The sequence below is a fragment of the Schistosoma mansoni genome, chromosome 1 (genome assembly GCF_000237925.1).
Source record: "Schistosoma mansoni strain Puerto Rico chromosome 1, complete genome".
Classification (NCBI taxonomy): Eukaryota; Metazoa; Platyhelminthes; class Trematoda; order Strigeidida; family Schistosomatidae; genus Schistosoma; species Schistosoma mansoni.
Window position 1 is genome coordinate 22,956,416 of NC_031495.1, and position 18,141 is coordinate 22,974,556.

General features: G+C 34.0%; 2 protein-coding genes across 2 annotated transcripts in view; both read left to right on the forward strand.

Annotated features, from left to right (window-relative positions):
* The window catches only part of Smp_161030 (hypothetical protein), a gene marked incomplete at its 3' end in the record, with an annotated part of 29,070 nt that extends 21,013 nt beyond the window's left edge, over positions 1 to 8,057 (forward strand). Inside the window, exons 8-9 of the mRNA XM_018793699.1 lie at positions 3,769 to 3,815; positions 7,985 to 8,057. Of these exons, the coding sequence (XP_018648185.1) occupies positions 3,769 to 3,815; positions 7,985 to 8,057 (120 nt within the window). The remainder of the gene's footprint in view (positions 1 to 3,768; positions 3,816 to 7,984) is intronic.
* Positions 8,058 to 9,190: 1,133 nt separating this feature from the next.
* Positions 9,191 to 12,591, forward strand: Smp_071520 (hypothetical protein). Its single transcript, XM_018793700.1, has 2 exons — positions 9,191 to 9,291; positions 12,270 to 12,591. Exons 1-2 carry the CDS (start codon positions 9,196 to 9,198, stop codon positions 12,426 to 12,428), a joined length of 255 nt encoding a protein of 84 aa, XP_018648186.1. The 5' UTR covers positions 9,191 to 9,195; the 3' UTR covers positions 12,429 to 12,591.
* The last annotated feature ends 5,550 nt before the right edge of the window (positions 12,592 to 18,141 follow it).

Sequence of the window (18,141 nt, forward strand, 5' to 3'; positions counted from 1 at the left end):
GCCGTGCTTCGTTAATAGTTCACCTCGATAACCGTTATAATACAAGTCTTAACGGTGCATAATATCAGAAGGCAAAGAGAAGCGGCAACTACAGTTTATTGTCAGATGACGCAGACCAGAAAGTTATGTGCACATGAGCGAATATCAGCGAGCGAAGTAAAGATGACACATATTGGAGATGGTGGGTAAGCCAACTCACTTTTATCAAGCGTTAATCAATATTTATAGTCAGACAAAAATAAATGACAGACATGTGATAAATAGGATAAGAAGTGTACACACAACACCATAAACAACAACATATAAAAATGGTCAGAGTTAATAAGTGAATAATTGACAAGGTGAAAACATGACTCATAATGGACAGGCGAATTGGCTTGGCCAGAAGCTAGAATAAAGTATATGGGCTTAACATATAAACTGATACGACAACTACTACAACGTGACTTTTCGACAGATTAGGCATACGAAAGTACTTTACGTCATGTATCACTACTTAGTGCAATAAAATATTTCAAGATGTTTTTTAAAACTTTTAAATAGCAAGCAATCTCTTGCATGAGTTGTTAATAAACTAACTCTGAAGTGGAATTAAAACAAATAACTTTGTGATAAATACTTATCCAAATACTTTAATTCTGATGTAATTTGCAGTCACGAAAAACAGAAATGACCTATAATTCCGCGAAACGAGGCTTTTTATAGTGTACAGATAAAATGAACAAGTTACAATAAATTTCAAACTGGTAATTGAATATACATCGTAGTCTGTCGGATTAATTTCAATTTTTAAAAGTCTAGTTATGAATTTGAATCACTTGAGACTAATATTCATTGTATAATTTACAACGGTTACAAATTGTTGATGTATTCTGCACTCAGGTAGTAGGCAGTTGAGCTCTACTTGATGAACTTATAAGTGGTTGAACAACGCTAAAACTACACAACCACAAAACGTCAACCGAAATTAATCGAGTGTATTCAATATAAGGAAAGTGAAGTATAGTCATGTTTAAGAAACCTTCTGCTGTCTCCTGAGACAGTAAGCATATGATATAATGCGTCTGCATGAATTTATAAATAACCTGAAAAAAATTCAACAAGACAATATTAAAAGGTATAGTTGTAGACGACTAAAAAATGAATATCGACTATTATTTCATGACAGATGGACGTAAAAAATCAAATGATAAAACATGACAACATGAACTTTACGACTTTCCAAGCATCAGTTTGTGTAAAATCAACATAAAATTTTATACTTCATTTTAAATCAGTCAAAAAAATAAAAGTTTGATTAACGAATTTTCTCTCATTATACAATTTAAAACGATTTGATTACATATTCACACATCCAATCAAATTAAATATTCACCATAGTGGATCGGTTTATGATTTCACAGCCAGATAGATAAATAACAGCAAAGTAAATCTGTTTTTGTGACACTTACAGAAGTACATATAACTTCGTACTAAATATTACACGTACTTACTAACACGCTCTACCCATCGCCGAGGAGCATAGGCTGCCCACAAGCATTCTCCATCCAACTCTATTCTGGGCAATCTTTTCCACTGGTCTCCAGTTGCTATTCATCCTTTTCGTGTCCACCTCTAATTCCCAACACAGTGTCTTCTCTGTTCTTCCTCTTTCCCGTTTCCCCTCAGAATTCCAAGTCAGCGCTTGCCTCCTGATGCAGTTTGATGATTCCCTAGATGTGTGTCCTATCCAACTCCAACGTCTTTTCCCAATTTCCTTTCCAGCTGGAAACTGGTTTGTTCTCTCCCATAGTAGAAGTTGTAAAACGATTCAAATCTAAGACAGTGGTTGAAGGTTCTTCGCCTATACAACCTTATTAACGTAGAAAAACATTCTTATCTACTATATAAAGTATATATGTAGTTCTGTTTCAGCTTGTTACTACTATTACTATTCTAAATATCATGGTTGATTTGTAGAATGAAATTTAAGAACTACTTCAATGGCTATTCTTTCGTATGCCGGTACCAACATTGAACCACCACAAAACCTTGATTTGTTCACATGGTTTTACTAGCCCCTATATGATCGTTCCAGTGTATTCACAATGGCTTATTAACCGTAATAATACAATATATTTTGCTGCTTAAAGTATTCAAGATGTTAGGAACAAGACTTGATTCTATATGTATTGTCTATCATTTATCGAAGATTTTTATCTGATGATAATCCATCTAAACACTGATTTACACTGGAAAGATTTCTATTTGAAATGAATTACTGTGTAGATAGTGAAACACTTCAGTTTAGACCTAATTATTTAGATGAACAATAGGGTAATAAAATCAGTATGTACCTAGTTTATTCAGTTTATAACTGAAATAACACGTATCATAGACCAATGAGTGATAAATATTCGAGGTTTATCGCATATTAGTTAGAATATGACCTTGCTTTTAGTAGGTCCATTGACATATACCTCACGAACATACACTATATTAACTCTATCATTAACTACACAAATTTATCCAAACACATCAGTTTCTTGATAGTTCGCTTTCAGTTTGTTTTACAAGTATATAACTAGGTATTTTTTTCTCTAAGGTATAACAATCTATGCTTTAATTTTTCATTTGGCTCTATCATTCATCTTTTTTTATTTTACTTAAACAAATGTAATCGTGTTAACTATTTTCCTCCGTGCACACATGTGACATACTGTAGTTAATTTAGATCATTGTAACATGAAAGATTTTATACATATATATGAATAATAATTGCAAGTTAGTTCACTAGTCAAGTTTAGATTTCTTAATGTCTAAATATGTAGGCTTGTTTGTGTGCATATATTTAAATCCATTCGTGTTACTTATCTATTTGTATGCTTTCTTTGAGTGTAGAACGAAAAAAGAAAGAATCATTCTTTGTTTTTTCTGTTCGTTTGTTAACTATAAACTATTAGCATGAATGAAGTTTACTGACTGAGGTCGATAAACAAGAGAATCTAAAACAAAATCAACAAATAGCAACCTATGTTTCTAAGCCTATATGATAAATAATAAATAATTGAAATGAACAAAGCCAATTTTTGTTTCAATGTACTTATTTTATTACCATGATTACTTTTTTATTGAAAACATCAGTTAGTCAATTGGAAAACCTAAATGTTTTCATTTGTCTGAATAATTTTCAATTTATGGTTATAATTATCACTAATCGAATTATGATTACTGTGAGTAGCGGTAGTTTGTTCTATTATATGTTTGAGTATAATCCGTAAACATGTAATTCTCTGTAAGTGACTACTTGTACCACAACTGGAATAACAGCTGATTTTGTACGTTTATCAGATAGGCTTACATTATCTAGAGTAATAACTTTCGTTTGGCGGATGAAGCAAATATTAGTATACAGTATAGTATTAGAACTAACTTGTTGCATTATCTAGGATACATTCTAAGGAACCCATTGAATATTACTAAAATAATGGGCAACCCTAACCGAAAATAATCAAAAAACGCGGTAGTTAATTTCAACTAGGTTTTCGAGAAAGTAAAACTGTGTATTCAGTAGGACTTAGATTTTTAAACAACAGTTGAAACTTAGTCATTCAACATTTTGAGAACAGATTAAATAATTAATTTAAAATTAGTAAGCATTTCATAACAGAATTATAGAAATATTAAATCAAAGCAACGTACTATCTGCTTGTTATATGATTATAATTACATTGTACAAACTAACCGTTTCCTACGTAAATTCTTGTGATCTCTGATTTTTTTTATTAGGAAGAAGATACAGAAAATATACAACAATTTATTGACGAAATAGATGGGTAAGTTTTTTGTGAGTAATATATCATGTCGCTTAAGTATTATTTTTCCAAGTTTAAATTACTAAAACTTAATAGAATAATTAAAGGATGTTGATATTAATTAGTTGACCTCCCGAGCAACTGTACAGAAAATATCCTTAAAATTTATGGAATTGCGATGGAATTCAGTGCTGTTTATTGAAGTATCTACATTAGCAATCACATAATAATCCATGAAACTCATACTTTTTTATAACTTTATAAGTTGATCTGACGTGGATTTGTGCCACGCTTTATTTTGATTATGGCTGACTTTAAAATAAAAGTTTGAAAGTTTATATCAGCTCTAAAACAATGATATCTGGTAATATCTTTTGGTTACTTACAGCGAAATTAATTCCTAATGATAAATTAGTAAGTATAATAGATTCCCATAAAGATAATATTATTGTGGATAAAAAAAATAACGATAGTCAATTCCAGTTACTATTCATTCAGTAAATTCACGTAGTATTGTTTGCTTGAATCTTCCCATTGATGTTTAGAACTGCAATTGATCAGTCTGTTATTGGCATATGTGCATACTGTGCGTATTCGGACTCAGGTACATCCAGCTGACGAGCCCCAATTAGGACAAAACGCACGTCCTGGATTCCACTGCTAGCCACTATTCATATTTGCTTATATTCATTCAATAGTTAACTACTAATTAAATTAACTATTTTATTCCCAATGCATTTCTTTTATTCATTTGGACTAAACAGAACCAACAAGATTGTCTTCTAGATTGGCATTCTTGTAACATTTTCTTATACGGTTGGAAAGTTAAATATACAATTACCATCAAGTCTACTTGGCTTGTACGGTGATAAATGACAATTTCTTCTTTAGTGGTATACCAAAATACAACTGAATATTTTACCCAACAATATAAATACTACCCGAAATTGATTTAAATTGGACTGAATCTAATTAAATGTTACCATAGCTTTTTGACTAAGTGTGAAAATTTCTTTTTTCTTTTTTTTCACATATTGCAAGCATGCAGTAAAAATAGTCCTGTTTTTTGTAAAATACTATTTGAAATAAAATACTTCAATCCAATTATTGGACACAGATTATAACAATCTATTTCGGATTTTATAATGTATGATTTTTTCTCAGCCTGTGATTATTTTAAGTAATAAAGTCTTAAATTATGTAACAGAAAATTTGGAAGAAATTATAAATAATTCTGATATAATGTATTGCTAATAGGCCATCTTTAAAGCGTTGAGACATTATTATACTTTTTCTAAGTTGACCAAATATACTAATATGATTGATGAAATAATTTCAGATGAAGCATTAAAAATTTTCGGCAAAGCATTTTGTACTACACCATGATCTATATATTCTGAATAAGATTAGCAAGCATCGACTTCAGTTTAACTGAACAGTTTGATGTTCAAAGATAGGTCTAATTTCCGACTCTATCCATCAATTTGTTTAATGCAAAGATTTGTTAAATTTGTCATCTGAAACTTCAAAATCACATTGAAGGATTTTGTTAACTCAATATTAGTATGAGATAAAACAATCATGTCATAACAGCACTCTATTTATACATATATTTAATTAGTTCAAAAATATATGATTTTATAATAACAAATTAGAAGTATCAAGGCGAGGATACTAGTTAAATTTTCAAATATGATTAATAGTTTTAGCCTGAGACTAACATAGATATTTGATTTTTATATGCCTAATTTAACTTTATACTTTATTCATTAATAATAACACGGATGTGAAAAATAATGTCAATTTTTTCTTCCTACGACAATTACTGAAACTCTTCCTTATGATTGTATATGGCAAACATTACAAAATCTTATTTAGGGAACACCGTATGCTACATTGAAAAAAAAAACAACAATCGTATGTTTGCATATAATATACACATACAACAACCAATCAAAGAAGAAATAAACCCTGTTTATTGATTGGTTCACATCAGTCAGTATCCGACAATTGAGAAGGCGAACAAAACTGCTTTATCTATTGATTAATTGAAATGAAATTTATATGTGAATGAAAATTTTACCTCACTGGAAATGTAATAAAATCACTGAATTGTTTTGACGACTATTATCATAATATAAAATACATATTATTGTATTTGTATGAAAAAAGGGAATATTTTTTTTGAAAGACAAAAAGATCATTGTATACATGAACTCAGTGTACATGTGATCATACATGGAACCTAAGAAATGGCATATCTATCCAACTAAGAGTGATGTTAACAACTATAGTTTGTTATAAGTATAGAAAAATGTGACAATGACAGTTATGTTGATAAATCCTCGTTTATTTGTCAATGAGTTTATTTAAATAATAGTACTGTTAAACACTGAAGTCTACAAATAATAATTCAAATATATGTTAACTGTATGATGTAGTGTTATAAAAGATAAGATAGTAAATTTTATTCAATGATTATCCATAACCAAACAAAACTAAGTATGATATTTTAAATACGATACTTGGAAAGACATTGATTTCTGAAGTATTTATTTTGTTTACAAAATAACTAAATTGATGTAGTGATAGGTTTAAAACATGTTGTATTTTAATTGTGAGCAAGTGTAATGAGATTCGTCGATAAGTACCTGATAAAGTATCATCGGTTGATTCATTTCAGACTCGGTTTATTCCATTGTGCATCATTTCATCTCTAAAGTGGCTTAGTCTTTTTTTTAGTTAATGATATACATATACAGGAGTCACTTAGAGATCAAACTATAGACTGCATCTTTGCCAGGACAACGAAGATTAAATGAAGATCTATACGGTCATGAAAGTCATAGAAAACAGATAAATAAAACAAAATTACAGATACAATAGGAATTATCTGTTATTTATGTCATCGTATCCTCTCATTCTTTACACAAAAACTTCAATTACTATCTACTTATGCATAAAACACATTATAAGCTTCTTTGTTAATTCTTAACTTTCTTAATATTTAAAACTTTAATCATATATATTAGTATTTGGATAAAATAAAAAAAAATTTTGATACCTAAATGCCAAGTCTTTAGTAGACATTTTTTTCTAACACTCATTTTCTCATTGTTTGTCTATAGATAACGATTAATTAACTGTAGCCGTACATTTTTTGTGATAATAGCACATATCTTTTAATTGTGGAGTTGAGAACTCATTCTTACTAGTTATCAGTTTGAATTTAAACATTATCAATATGATGGAGATATTTAAACGATTATCAAAAGTATTTCAAAATAATATTATGGGTAATTAAAGAAAACAGCAACTAATGATGTTTTTACCGTCTTTCGTCGTTATGATTAATTTATTAAGTGATTATTATAAATAAGATGTTCAATGACATTAATACTCAAAAAAAGTAGTAAACTAATCATCATAGAGCATAACGATCATAAAAAACAATAATAAACTGGTAGTTCTATGACTAATTATTGAATCACTACCGAAAACACTTTTCCAACAAGTCAAATGAACCAAATGTAGGATACCATCTCTAGAAATAGCACCCTACGAATCAGACAAAGTGTCTTTATCGTTTCTGATTCTACTAAAATGACAGACTTTAATACAAGTAGCCTGAGTATTAAATAATCAATAGATAAGTCAAACTAACATAACTGCTCTAATAACAATTATACTTAATCTTATATTTTTATCAAACTTACTCAAACTATGTGATGATTTGCGGCCAAAGTGTTTTTTTTTGGTAGTATATACATGTACATAAACAAACAACCTAGTTACTTTATAGACTGAACAATTAATAAACTAAATTTGAAAATTCTGTACAAATTATTCAGTTGATGATGGTAGATAGACTTGATGAACCGTTATCACGATTAAGATGTGAACTATAGTAGGTCTTTTTGACAGAAACCGACAGCTTAAAATGAAGCTAAATGAACTTTCCATTTTATCTGATAGTAATAGTGGAATTCTCTTATTGATGTCAGTTTAATTATAGAACCATGTGTATTAAATTTTTTACTGAAACTAGCAATAGTATGAGGGTTTTCTATTTTAATTTCAGTTTCCAAATTGTTATTGGATGAAATCGAGTATATGGAAGACCTTCTTCTATATTTGACGTATTCATATTTGTTTCTCAATTATTTTTAAGTTTTCTCTTTAAATTTTAGAAAAATTGTACATCGATGTGATTCATTAACACAAAAAAGAAGTGCATTCATTAATCCTAGCTCCCAGCGCTGATCATTGTTCCATAAGTGAAGGTCAGTCATTGGCTGTTATGGAAGTAAGTATGCGTACATAGTTGCATAGTTATTCAACTACTATTACATCTATTTATCAGTGACTTCACCTTTAAAATGATGTCACGGTTTGTAAATGAAAAAAACCTTTTTAAATCTATTTACTAATGACGAAAAGATAAACAAACTTACAAAGCATGTAAAATAAACAAATAAAAAGACATCTAGAATTTACAGCTCACAGGTATCCAGTATCTTTATGAGCCTTGTCTCATTTTCTGAACAAAGATAAGTTTGTTTAATAGAATATTATAGAAATAGGAACTATGAAATAATGACAGGCTTAGTGTTTAAATATAGATAATTAATGCATCTCTACCATTAAGACTAGTTCTAAATATTTTCACTTGAACTGCTCAATGTTAAATAACAACTATTTCGAAAAACGCTAATCAGAGAATCGATATGCACCAATAGGGCTAAAATTGGTAGTCAAAGACCTCATAGAATGTTATCTGGTCTTGATCACGCTACGCATAGTCTTTTCACAGTCTACTTCTATAATAACTGTCAAAACACATAGGGATAGGCAGTGGTTGATCAATCACCGTAATTGATGAATGTTTACAAACTCACCGATTCACTACTTTTAATAAATATCCTCAGCTTAAAAAATAACTATTATTAAATGGAGTTGATAAGATGCTATTAATTTAGTCGTGAACGACAAATGCATTCTAACCATTCGCATAATGTAATCGGACTTATATTCGTCAAACATGGTAAACTTTTTTAACACTAATACCACTAATAAAGTATGTCAGTAAGATCGATGTCCAACCTACCATAAATGATTAAACATTTGCAACGATAAAGATCAGTCTAAAGATTAAATTGTAGTTATAACTTGTTTACAAGTATAAGGAGCTATGATCTCTGAATATGATTAGTCGAACGAGAACAGTAGGCGAACCACAGAAAAATTCTAGACAGTTTATCCAGAATTATGAGTATCAGAAAGCTTACAGAAAATCTGCACGGTTCATGTTTCGGGTCTTTTAACAAGTTTATTTATTTTTATATCTTAAAGTAATTCGTTCAAGAAACTCATAGATATCGTTTTTTCATATACATAGGCTATGTCTCTTGGAGTTCCGGTTGTGGTGAGAGAAAATCCAGGCAACTGTGATCTTATCAAAGATAGAAAGAATGGATTGGTATTCAGAACATCCAAGGTGGGTATTAAGTGCAATTAGTATTTACAATAATCACGTATTTTTAAAGTGCTCATCCTTAGTGGAAATTTTTTACACTCATTAAGTTATAAATCATTGTGAGGCTACAGCGGTGTGATTGATTGTGAGAAAAACCAAATATTAAGCAAGACGGTTTGAAAAGAAAAGATGAATTCCAAGTGCCAAATAATGCTGAAGCTGAAGACTTTGGAATACAACTAAAAGATTTGGACTTCGCAAACGACCTAGCTCTTCGATTACACAAACACCAACAAATGCAAGTCAAGACAACCAGTGCACCAGCTGCCTCTGTATCAGTAGGACTCAAAATACACAAGGGAAAAACTAAGATCCTTAGATACAACACAGAGAACATCAACCAAACCAATCACGCTTGATGGCGAAACTATGGAGGAGGTGGAAACTTCCACGTACCCGGACAGATTCGTCGATGAACAAGGAGGATTTGAAGATGTAAAGTCAAGGATTGGCAAAGCAACAACAGCATTCCTACAGTCTAAAAACATTTGGAACTCAAAACAGCTGTCAACCAATATCAAGGTCAGAATCTTCAATACGAACGTCAAGACAGTCCTACTGCACGGGGCTGAAACTTGGAGAACTGCTATAACTTTCATCAAAAAGTATAGGTATTTATAAATACTTGTCTACTCAAGATGCCCAATTTTCGTTGGTCGGATACCATCAGCAACAGCTTTTTGTGGGAGAGGATAAACCAGCTTCCAGCTGGAAAGGAAATTGGGAAAAGATGTTGGAGTTGGATAGGACACACATCTAGAGAATCATCAAACTGCATCAGGAGGCAAGCGCTGACTTGGAATTCTGAGAGGAAACGGGAAAGAGGAAGAACAGAGAAGACACTGTGTTGGGAATTAGAGGTGGACACGAAAAGGATGAATAGCAACTGGAGACCAGTGGAAAAGATTGCCCAGAATAGAGTTAGATGGAGAATGCTTGTGGGCGGCTTATGCTCTTCTACGAAGGGTATCAGGTGTAAGTGATGACTTAGAGAAGGACAAAGTGAATTATTGTGCACCATACTGATAGATTCTGAGCCACGTCACGCAAGCTTTTTAACTACCAGTTAAGGTAATCGCTAGCACCCCAACCAGACGGTCTACACCTTCTTTGGCGGCCCAGTTCGGCGATCGGTGACTTCATGAACTGATGCCATGTCTTGGTTTGATCGTGCATATTTTTTTCTCAACTTATTTCTTCTCCAGCAAACATTGTGTCGACATAGGTGTCATTTTTCCTTCTTATGGAGAATAAATGCTCCACAATTTATCCTACCAGTGACGTCAAGTGATGTTTAAAACTGGTATCTCAGCCAGAATCAGCAAAGCAACGAACTATATGACATACAAAGTAATTATAGATGATTTAAAAGCAACTAATCTCAATATTTGAATGTAGGACTTCCAGAAGCTGTTTGTCAATGACATAATTTGTGATTTTTCCTGCACTTGGTAGTTTTTATTGGACTAATAGCAATGATCTTTTTGTTTTCGTTATTTTAAAATAACAAACTTAAATACGATTCTTTTCGTTTTAAATTCTTTCCAATACACCAAAGACTATACTAATTAATATGTATCAAGAAAATTCTTGTCACTGTACACTAAAGAGGCAAAATAATCCTTAGTAGTTCCGTTGGTTGCGAACACTGTCATGAAGTAGACGTATAGGTTATAGACTATATGGGCTTAATCAGTGTTCGTCATCCTATTATGGAAACGATAAACAGTAATAATCGATGGTTGGTAATTCATCGCACTTATTTTATGAGACATGCACGTCTACGAATTGCTAATGTTAATGATTCTTAGACTAATTTTCATTACTGGTTCCAGAACAACAATGGACCACCATACACTTCCCTGGATTTGTAAAATAAACAACTAAATATTTTATAGCGACCCGCTGCTAACTAATCCCACAAATCTAACATAGTCTTTCAATGCATTATAGGTAGGACTGTTTGTAGTATATTGTGTGATATCCAATACTTATAAATGATCTTTCTTCTCAAGCCGAACCATACAATTAGTTTCTCTATCACAGACCGATATTTCTAGACCAATAGCTTGATATTCTATCAATAACGAAAAAAAATAACGTGAACAACTAGGATTTTCACCCAAGTAACGGAAATAATCAGCAACCCATCACTGACACATGCGACACTGAATGTACTCTATTTGGGCCAAGACTTTAGAATATTTATAGAGATTTCAGTAAATTTAGAGAGTAATCGTTAGTTTTCACTGGCTGTTCAGTTCGAGCTACACCATTTTATTAATTAATGGTCAAAAATATCGTGTACTACTAATAGTAAACAGAATCACTGATTTGGATTCAAAATTTACCTAAGCCTAGTGAATTTTACACTTCAATATGGATGATTGCTAATGTAGACAACAATCAAATAGTGAGTTATTTATTTCCTATACAAAATTTAAAACCTACTGATTCTTATGGAAACCATACTTTAAAATCCTTCCAGAAGTAAATTAGTTATAAGGCTTTTCTTCTAACTGTGAAGTTACAAATCAATAGCCTTATCTGTTATTTTAAAAACCTCTTAAACTTTCAACAACCATTTGAATTACTTTCAGCTATTCCACCATATCGCTTATGTAATTATGACAGGATAAAATAGTTGGTTATGTTCCAATCCAAAAATTAATCCAATGTAAACGTGAGGTCACAAATTTTAACAGTATGATGAAGCTAATCAGCTTGTACAGAAATACTTAACAAGATCAACCAAAACTCAATATAGATGAGATTGCTTTGATTAATTGCTAACCATGTATATGGCAAAATGTTTAAAAAGAATACATGATTATGTTACTTAGTTTTACTTCAGAGATACCTACTAGATTTTGTGATGTTAAATTTCAGGGAATTCGTATTCATTTATACAAAATAAATAGTCTGTTTTATGTATTCAGGAGCTGGGAGAATGTCTAACCTATCTAGAAGAAAATCCTGATATAAGGAAACAAATTATTTTCGCAGCCGAAGAGTTTATTGGAGGCAAAGAATTCCAAAGAGGATATCAGGCGAAATTATATTCACATATAATCCAACATATACATTCTAGTGTATGATCAACCTATACAGCAGTCGAGAGTATAACAAACAAAATCAGTGACAACACTTTTCTATAAATTTCATTATGAATGATAATCAAAAGCATATATTTCCAATTAGAAAGTAATAATAAAGTTTCTCACTGAAGTATTATTCACTATAATATAAAATAATAAAATCAAATTTCGTCTATTTTAAATGTTAGAAAGATGGGGGATTCTGATATGATAAGATTTCTATGACATAAAGATCACATTTTTCACTAGATTTATAAAGGATATATCAATATCATCTTACATAAAAAATAAGAACACAATAGTCCGAGTATGGCTAAGATCTATGTCATTATCTTTGTAGTTGTGCTACTGAACGAGTTTTATGGAATAAATCACACGATCAAATTTGTTCAGTGCATATTAACACCTACGATATCCTTTTAAAACAAGGCATAAAAACGATTTTTCATGAAGAACAGTATACGAGTCACGACCGTAGCTGCTATCTTGACGTGGTGGTCGGGCTTGCCTATCGCGATGACCCAACCGAGCTTTATTGGTTGGAACATATGTTCCTGTAGGTTCTACCATGCCAGGCAGGTCGATTGGAGAACGGTAAGACTGAAAGCAGCAACTCAAGGTCTGAAGGGCGAAGTTGTACTGCTGACTGTATAGGGGTGTGACGACAGTAAGGTTTTTCCCTCGGACAACCAGAATCTGCAGCGATGCTACCTTCTCACAAGAAAGGAAGAAGTTAGAAAAGGTCGACCCTCAAAACGTCACACCCCATCTTACCTAACAGATTTCCGTCTCCAGAGGAAAGACCCTCTGAAGAACGGTGCTAACACTTCAAAAACCTCCCACAAAAAAGTCGTGCGTGACCGGCCTCAAGCAGTTGTCCCTTGGGCTCTGCGGTCACGCTGTCAGGTCGTTAAGATCAGTACTAATTCAACTTTCTTTTCAGGTTCCTCAAGAAATACCCTTCAACGATGTGGGCAGCCGAGAAGTGACATCAGACCTCATACCCATAACAGCACACGAGACTAAGTTGGTCACAAGCAAATCCTTCCTACACCTAATAACTCCACGACTAACACTTCTCACGTTCCTTAATCACCGCGCCGCTAATGCAAACAATCCGAGTAAGCGGAACGTTACTCCCAGTCTCCTGAAACCACGCTCTAAACTACCTGTAGGAACTTTTAACGTCCGAACACTGCAAAATAGGACAACAGGCTTTCTTAGCTAGAACTTTAGAATCTCACACCATCGATGTGTGCTGCGTCTCCGAAACGCGCATACAAGATCCGAGCAGCGTCGTTCATTTGACCTCACCATATCAAAATAAAGAACCAACTCGATTCACACTTCGTTTATCTGGAAGTCCTGATGCTGCTCTCCGTGGCCTCGCTGTTGTAGGTATACCATTGAATCCTAGGGTAGAACTAGCTCTTTTAGACTGGACCCCAGTAGACAGTCGTCTATGCGCTGTCCGACTAAACAGAACAGTAAGGACTCGGAAAGATAGGGACACTCGTCGTTGCTTGTTCATCGTCTCTGCCTACTCTCCCGCTTACTGCAGCTCAGATGATGTAAAAGATGAGTTTTACAGAAAGCTTTCTGACCTTCTCCGAAAAGCTAGGTACTTTGATGTAGTAATAGTGGCTGGTGACTTCAATGTTCAAGTAGGTAAACTAAGCGAAAGGGAAATACACCTGGGTCGATCTTATGGTGTCGTGGCTCAAAAAACAGATAATGGCGACAGCCTGTTGCAGCTATGCTCAGATAATCACCTGTTTCTTGCAAATACTGACTTTAATCACAAGGAAAAATATTTTTTGACATAGCAACCCCCAAATTCGTCCCAACATTAGACCCAACTAAATCACATCGCTATCATCCACCGATGGAGGGGCTCGATAGAAGACTGTCGCTCATTCTGGAACCAATGTTTAGACTCAGATCATGCTCTAGTGCGAGCGCGTATCTGTCTGCGTCTTACTAGATGTAGGAAAGACGCTGCAGGGACGTCTCTTATGGTTCTACTTAATGATAGGCAAAATAAGAATATATTTCAGGAACAACTAGAAAAACAGTTAGGCAGCCATGTAAGTTCTGCCCACCCCGAGGCAGCGTGGAATGACATGTGAAAAGCTGTGGAAACAGCAGTGATATCTGCTAGTACGGTAAACCATAAGGTTAAGGAGAAACACTGGATCTCAGCAGCATCTACTGCACTGATCGATGCTCGAAAACTCATCCCATATGGCTCTGAACATAACGAAGAGCGAAGTCAGCTTAAGCGAAGGCTAATAAGAAGCCTACGCAATGATCGCGAACAGTGGTGGGTAGCGAAAGCAAGAGAGATGGAAAAGGCATTGGCAATAGGTAACAGCAGACAACTGTTCAGACTTGTTAAGGAAACCGATATAAGGAATCCAACTGTTAGCGGAACTGTCTAGGAAAAAGATGGACATATTACTCACTCTCAGTCTAGGAGATTGGATCGATGGGCAGAACACTTTAGGGATCAGTTCAACTGACCTTCAGTCACACTTCAGTTTCCCATGATCTCTAATCGACCTGAATGGCAAGTTGATGTAAGTCCTCAAACTCTTTACGAGGTTGATAAAGCTATAGGAAATCTGAAGCGTGGGAAAGCAGCGGACCCTGACAGGTTTACTCCTGAGTTTTTTAGAGATGGTGGTCCGGTACTAGCACCAAGATTGACTGAGGTCTTAGGTAGAATCTGGGAACTGGACGTAATTCCATCGGACTGGTTCCAATAACCGATTGTGCCAGTCTATAAGAAAGGACAAAAGTCCTCTCGTGACAATAACAGGAGAATCAGTTTGACTAATAAAGTGTCTAAAATATTAGCTTCAATAATATTTCGACGCCTAACCAAAGCTCTTGAAGAGCAGACTAGAGGAAACAAGGCTGGTTTTCGACCTGAACGTGGCTGTATAGACCAGATATTCACACTACGTCACGTCCTAGAAAATAGACACATATTCAGGGGTCTCACAATAAGAGTATATCTCAACCTTAAGGCGGCATTTGACTCTGTTGATCGTGGGGTTCTGTGGCAGTGTTTGTCACTAAAAGGAATACCAAAGAAGTACATTAACCTTATAAAGGCTCTCTACTCGAACACAACTGGTCGAGTTAGAGCTCATGGAGAACTGTCATCAGAATCGATTACCTCAAGTGGTGTTCGTCAGGGCTGTCCACTCTCCCCAATCTTGTTCAACTTTGTCGTTGACATGCTTTAAGAGATATCACTTTCATCATCTCAATCTCCAGGAGTTGGACTTTTACCGGGAGGCTTACTTGTTGACTTAGAATACGCCGACGACATAGTTTTATTTGGTGAAGACGCTGACAAAATGCAGAGTCTTCTGACCACTATAAGCAACAATGCAGGCATGTTCGGGATGCGATTCTCCCCCTCGAAATGCAAAATGTTACTTCAGGATTGGGTTGCATCGATACCTGAACTAATGATAGAGAGTGAAGTAGTTGAGAGTGTTGACCGCTTCACTTATCTTGAGAGTCTCATCAGCCCTTATGGTCTGGTGTGTGACGAAATCTCAACACGGATACAGAAGGTTCATCTGGTTTTCGCCAACTTGCGTCATTTATGGCGTAGGCGAGATATCCGTCTACTAACCAAAGGACAGGTTTACTGCGAGTAAGAGTACACGACATTCGTAGGCTCCTAGTATTCGATCATAGGTGTCTACGAAGCATTGCTCGTATATCCTGGGACCACCGGGTAAGTAATACAGATGTTAGGAAACGGGTACTAGGTAAGGATGGCAAATCGATTGGTGAAATAGTGAAACTTCATCAGTTGAGATGACTGGGACGTGTTACGTATGCCCAACCACCGACTGCCCCGACGTGCAATGTTTTATGGTGGAGTAGGTTGGAAGAAAGCTAGGGGCGGTCAGACCAAAACGTAGCACAAATCCTTGAAGTCACTGACAATTGGACTGAGCCATGTTGGTAGGTGTAGAATGCCTGGTTGGAATCCGCGAGATGATAGCAATCGATGGTTAGAGACCTTGAATGACATGGCTCAAAATCATTTGCAATGGCGAAGGTGCATCCACTCTTTGTGTTTTGCCAAATTCTAATCTTCTGAATTCTTCATGCTCCTTTTCTCTCAAAATTTATTTTACTGGACTATGCTCCTTAAATAACATTTTCAGACCCTAATCTTTCGGATTACTGCTCATACTTTTACTACCTCTACCACTATGGGATTTGAATCAACAACTGCATCTCTGTGCTGTGGTATGGCAACTTGAACTGATATACTTACGTACGAAGTTCTACGCTATTGCTATCTGTCTGACAGTATACGAGTATTAAGACAAAGAATTTTTCTAGTTTGCCTAAACTCTAATAAAGAGTAACTTCACCGTGGAATCCACTAGCTAGTCATACTAGGAGGGTTTCAGCTACGAACATGAACAAATCCGGTACTACTGAATTGAATGTTCAATTCTGATGAGCGAAATAAGAACTACATCTAAATTTAAAAGATAACTGAGATCGTTCGGTAAACTCTGAATAATCTATTGTTCATTTCGTGTAGATATCTACAAAACTGGCAGATTTTGATAACCTGCGGTGGTAATTTACAAGCAGTAACTTCATAATTCTTTGGAGTTAAAAACATTCCAAATACAAAAATAATCGTCGCTTGAAAAGAATATTCTAAGCTTTATAAGACTACAAAGTCGAAGAATATGCGCATGCAACAATTTTCAACCACTGATAAATGTTCCCTTAACGACAGTCAAATTAATTTTTCCAGTGTAATATAAAATAATTGCAAAATATATGCATTATTCCTGATAAGTGATTTTGAAGACGTTTTTAATTTTAGCTGTTTAAAAATTGCCGACAAAAACTTAGTACGTAAGAGGAAACTGACTAAGTACCACTTACAATTCCCATCACAAACCTAATTCGGCAAGAATTCAAATCACACACATGTATATTATCGGCATTTTATTAGATCAAGCAGTTCCTATATATGTGAAGAAATATATCAGCATGAAAAAAATGAGAGGAAATAAGAACAAGAAGCCGCTGCCTTGACAAGTGAAATCAAAAGAAACAATGACGAACCAGATTACGGGCGAAGGCAGGAAATACGATCAAACACATGTACAACACCCATTACTTGTACAATAAACAAATAATACTTCATTTATACAACATACACAAGATAAATGTTCATTTAAACGAACGCAAATCAGATTAAAATGATTAAAACATTCATATGAAAAAGTCAAAGATTTACAAGATTTTGAATTGAAACAAAGTCGTTTAGGCATACTGAAACTGCCTGCAGTAATTTTACATGTAACTTGAAAGTGATGACAAAACGACCGGGATCAATAGTTTTGGAATATTAATATGAAATGCATAGGGTTAAAGAAATTAAACATAGTAATGAATATGAGATGACTGATTTATTAAAATGTTGAACAGCAGTTCACACCAATACAGGATTGGCGTTTATATGAATATATTTTCACATATACTCATCAGGAAACAATTCGTTGTACAGCTAAAAAGTGTTAAGTGGACTGTTGTCCAATAAGAACTGATTACCGGATATTATTGTACATTTGAAAAACCGACAATCCACTGGAGCACCAAAATAATGAGGTATGTTGATAAAAGAATAGAAAATACACAAGCAATATACATA